Consider the following 4,545-nt stretch of genomic DNA (forward strand, 5'->3'; position numbering starts at 1 on the left):
GGATATTTGTTGCACTGGTTACTAGATATAGATTTCGGAGGATAGAACTAGCGATAGGCGGATGGGGACGATCACCATTAGGAGATGGACCTCATTCAATTGCACTACTTCTAGACAATGGTATACACTTGACTAAGTGGGAGTACGCTCCACCTTAGGGGGTATTTTCACTTAGAGGCTAAGGATAAATCGGTGGCCATATTTCATTTGGCATGAGATGCCTAGACAGTGGGATTTGGTGGAAATTGTTTCCGTTTAATCAAGGTAGTGACATAATCTCTTGGTAGTGGCATGTTCTTATTGCCCCCTGAGAGAAACGAGTGAATACCTACATGGATTATGATTACCGATATTTTCATTACATCAGTGGTTTAGAGAGACCCATTGAGAGACCATATGAAAACTAAAGTTTAATTTTTGTTTCTGAATGTATGCCCTTTTATTTATGCATAAATGTTTATATTTCGGATGTCGAATATTTTCAATCTGCTTGCTTCCTTACTTAAGGATAACAAATTACCCAGGTCGAACTATGTTAATAGAAAGAGAAATCTTCACACTGTGCTCACTCAAGAGTGCCCTCTTGAGCTTAGCCCTAATGACATCCAGAAGTACAAAGAAATTGATTCTAGTGCTGGGATTGTCAAGGTTAAGGGCAATAAGCATGATAAGTCCAAAGGGAATTGTTTCCATTGTGGCAAGGGGGGACACAAGAAAATGAATTGTTTGGTTTATCTTGCTAAGAAGCACTCTGAAGATATTTTTCATTCACTTGTTGCTGGGACATGTTATGTGGCAGGATCTACAGATACCTTGTGTGTAGATTCTGGAGCCACTAAGCATGTTTGCAATTCATTGCAAGGGTTCCAGGAAACCAGAAAGCTAAGTGATGGGAAGATTTATCTTCAACTTGCTTCACAAGCAAGGGTAGCAACTGAATACCCCTAATTTTAAAAAGGATAGTTCTGGAATTTATTTAATTGTTTAATTGGAATTTATTTAATTGTTTAATTGGTTTTTAGTTTATTTAATTGGTTAATTTAATTGTCTATTAACTGGCTTTTTGTTTTGCTTTACTTGTGTAATTATTTTTACTGTGCTTTAATTGTTTACTTATTTAGTTATTTTTATTTTATGTAATTGTGTTTTATTTTATGTCATTGCGTTAATTTTTTATTTAATGTAATTAAAGGTAATTGTTTTCTAGCTTCATGTTACAGTAGCTTTATGTTACAGTAGTATACACATAAGTAGCTGTCATGATTTTCAACTAGATTGTTTATGGGCCGAGTAAGTTAAATTAGGGTTTGAGAGAGCCTAGGATTGGGGTGGCCTATAAATACTCATCTAAGAGGTCTGCCTAAGGTTTTAGAATATCATTACGACACAGTAAGGTGGTGAGAAGTTTTGGAGACGTCTGAGTAATCAACCAAGTGAAGAAACAGAGATTCGCTGGAGATTATAGACGGACGTCGGTGTAAGGCAAGTTCTATCCATACTCTCTCCCTTAGGCTTCGTGTTCTTTGCATTCTTAAATAGTTTTAGGATTAATGGAATCAATTAAAAACATTCTCTGTTCGTGCTTAAACTGAAACTTGTCATATGTTTTTATGCTTTGTAAAACTGTTAAAAACATAATGTTTTCTTGCATAAATCCCTGTTTAAAGCTATGTATGTAATGTTAACTAGACTTAAGCATGGATTGGGAGTGTACTGGGATTGGGTTGCAGCCTCTTGAAGTCATGGTGTGAGGTAGTAGAGGTGTAAAACGGAGACAGAAGGCGAAGAGACAAGGCAGAAAAGAGGAAAGCCGGTTCTCCCTTGGAGAGAGCCGGCTCCCTTTGATGGGAGGCGGCTCCCAAGGGTGTGGGAGCTGGCTCTAAGGGCAAAAGAGCAGGCTCTTGCTCCAGTTTTCTTTTCTTTTCTTTTTTTTTTTCTTTTTTTTTTTCCGTTTTCTACTAGTTTTTGAATGCAGTGATGTTTTCTAGAGTTTTCAGATGTGTTTAGGACTGGATGTAGAAGGTCTAATTGAAGCATATGGTTGAATTAAGGCTCCAGATGTAGGGTTAATTAATCTAATTACCTGGAATTGCTTGGACAGTAGAAGAATTAATCAGATAATTACACTGTGTTTGGTTTTGGAAAACTAGTAAAGTTTAATTCTCTGCACTAGTAATCTTTTGAGACTGGTAATATAATTATAACATGTTTAACTGTGTACCATGATCATGTATTTGAATTATATATAGGTGGGATGTGTTAGTGTTTAATGGAATTAAGTTTTAAATTTAACACTAATGGAATTTTGTAAAACAACCTAAACTAAGTATGTATATATACATACTGTGATTCTATCTTGATGCTTGCAATAATAGTGTTAGTATCCACTGTTGGGGGAATGGACTTTGTTGATGTTTACTCTAAATGTCTGTAATATCAACTGTTAAGTGTTGAATGATAATTTGAAATACTTCTATCATTATATCATATTTAATGAAACAACCTAAACTGAGTAGGTTTGTATATATATGGTGACTATATTTCTTGATGCTTACATTAAGACTGTTAGTATCAGTGTTGGATATACAACTGAACATGTTTATGTATATAGCTGATTCTGTTTATTGATGCTTAAACTATGCTTTTAGTATCTATGATGGAGATATGGATTCAGTTGAGGTCTACTTTAATGGTTGATATTATCAACTGCTGGATGATTGGATAGTATACACCGGTATGGGACGGTGGTATACTAGGGACGGTTTGGTTTCAAAATACCAAGACCTACCTACTCTGGATTAAGAATTGGATTAACTAAAAGTTAAGTCCTATTGATTTTAATGTCATGACAACGACTAGTTGAGCGGCACTACTAGGATACATGATGGATTTTAAATATATTGTTATGGTACCTCGATATGAGCTTGAGTCTCAGGATTGACGGTTAGGGAGCGTATATGCATTGGGATTCATAGCTGGATACGATGGTTAGAGGTGTACCCTGTTTAGGTTTAGGTACACATGTCCACCTTGTGTGCGTTTTAGCATGTTACCTCTATTCAAGTTGAGACCGGCCTGTAGTCCAGTGAAAGTCCTTTAGTGTGACTATATATATATATTTATGGACTATTAGCTATTGTGGAATTGTTTAGGATGTACATGCGTATCGGGCCTCTATTAGGATTGTAGTAGTATAGAACTTGCGCGTGGGCATGACCTACTTCTATTTTTCAGGTACACGACAGTTCCAGACCTAGACGTGTTTGTGCTGAGCAGAGGTTTCTATTCACTCTTCCGACGATGTAGGATTCTCTCCATAGTTTATTTCTGGATGTTTATTTTAGTTGTTTTACTTCAGTCTGGATGTTTATTAGGGGTCCACTAGAGATGGATTCCCGAGTTGTAAACTGATGGAGTTTTGGAGTTTGGATATGGATTTCAATAATTATATTTTGAGGATTTTATTTTAGTTTCTTTCAACTTAAACTTCATTTCTTAATTCGATTTGTATTCTGTGTTCATTATAAAATATTAATTGTTCTATATCCCTCGGGTTTGGGCCTCGGCCTGATCAACCCATGACTCGGATCCGAGGGGTATCACAGCAACAGTATCAGTGGGAGTGGTTATTTTAAAAATAAATGGTAGGAGTTTATTATTGGAAGATTGCCTTTATGTACTAGAAAGCAGAATAACTTGATTTCTAATTCGGCTATTTCAAAATCTGGTTTTTCAATACTATTGATTCAAAAGTTTTGATAAAGAAAAATTTAAAGTTTATCTACTTTATTACATTGGTGGACGGTCTATATCTAATTACTCATATACCTCACTCCTTGTATGATACTGAAATGATTGATACATCGAGTGTCTTATCACAAAAAAGGAAGATTCCTTCAAATAATTCTACATATCTTTGGCATTTGCAGTTAGGTCATGTTAATCTAAACAGGATCCAAAAATTGGTTAAGGATGGGCCTTTGGGTTTTTTAGTGGTTGAACCATTTCCAGTTTGCAAATCCTACTTGGAGGGTAAAATGACAAAAAGGCCTTTTACGGCCAAGGGGCATAGAGCTAAAGAGGTACTAGAGTTGGTGCATACAGTTGTATGTGGTCCTATGAACATCAGGGCTAGAGGAGGATATAAGTATTTCATCACTTTCATAGATGACTACTCTAGGTATGGCTATGTTTACCTTATGCATCGCAAGTCTGAGGCTTTTGATAAATTCAAAGACTTTCAGGTAGAAAGTGAAAGACAGACGGGTAAAAGCCTAAAAACTCTTCGATCAGATCGAGGAGGGAAATACCTTTCTAGTGGATTTGAGGATCATTTATGAGAAAATGGGATTATTTCCCAAACATCTGCACCAGGCACACCGCAACAAAACGGTGTCGCTAAAAGAAGGAATAAAACCTTACTTGACATGGTAAGATTGATGATCAGTTATTTAAGTTTACCGGTATTCTTTTGAGGTTATATCTAAAGCAGTTTCATACACTCCCAAGGAATTGTATACTAGGTGTAAGCCTAGTTTGCAAAAT

General features: G+C 36.0%; 1 protein-coding gene across 1 annotated transcript; it reads left to right on the forward strand.

Moving 5' to 3' along the window:
• Positions 1-468: 468 nt before the first annotated feature.
• Positions 469-4,340, forward strand: LOC132305108 (uncharacterized). Its single transcript, XM_059802788.1, has 2 exons — positions 469-927; positions 3,930-4,340. Exons 1-2 carry the CDS (start codon positions 469-471, stop codon positions 4,338-4,340), a joined length of 870 nt encoding a protein of 289 aa, XP_059658771.1.
• The last annotated feature ends 205 nt before the right edge of the window (positions 4,341-4,545 follow it).

The sequence above is a fragment of the Cornus florida genome, unplaced genomic scaffold (assembly GCF_030987335.1).
Source record: "Cornus florida cultivar Cherokee Brave unplaced genomic scaffold, ASM3098733v1 CherokeeBrave_3.0.0_Hap2_Chr04, whole genome shotgun sequence".
NCBI classification, from domain to species: domain Eukaryota; kingdom Viridiplantae; phylum Streptophyta; class Magnoliopsida; order Cornales; family Cornaceae; genus Cornus; species Cornus florida.

Excerpts from the sequence above, each read along its gene's own strand:
- LOC132305108 (XM_059802788.1), top strand. The coding sequence starts at position 469 with ATGTCGAATATTTTCAATCTGCTTGCTTCCTTACTTAAGGATAACAAA. Across the intron at positions 928-3,929 it reads AACTTGCTTCACAAGCAAGG|TTAGGTCATGTTAATCTAAA; the intron begins GTAGCAACTGAA and ends TGGCATTTGCAG.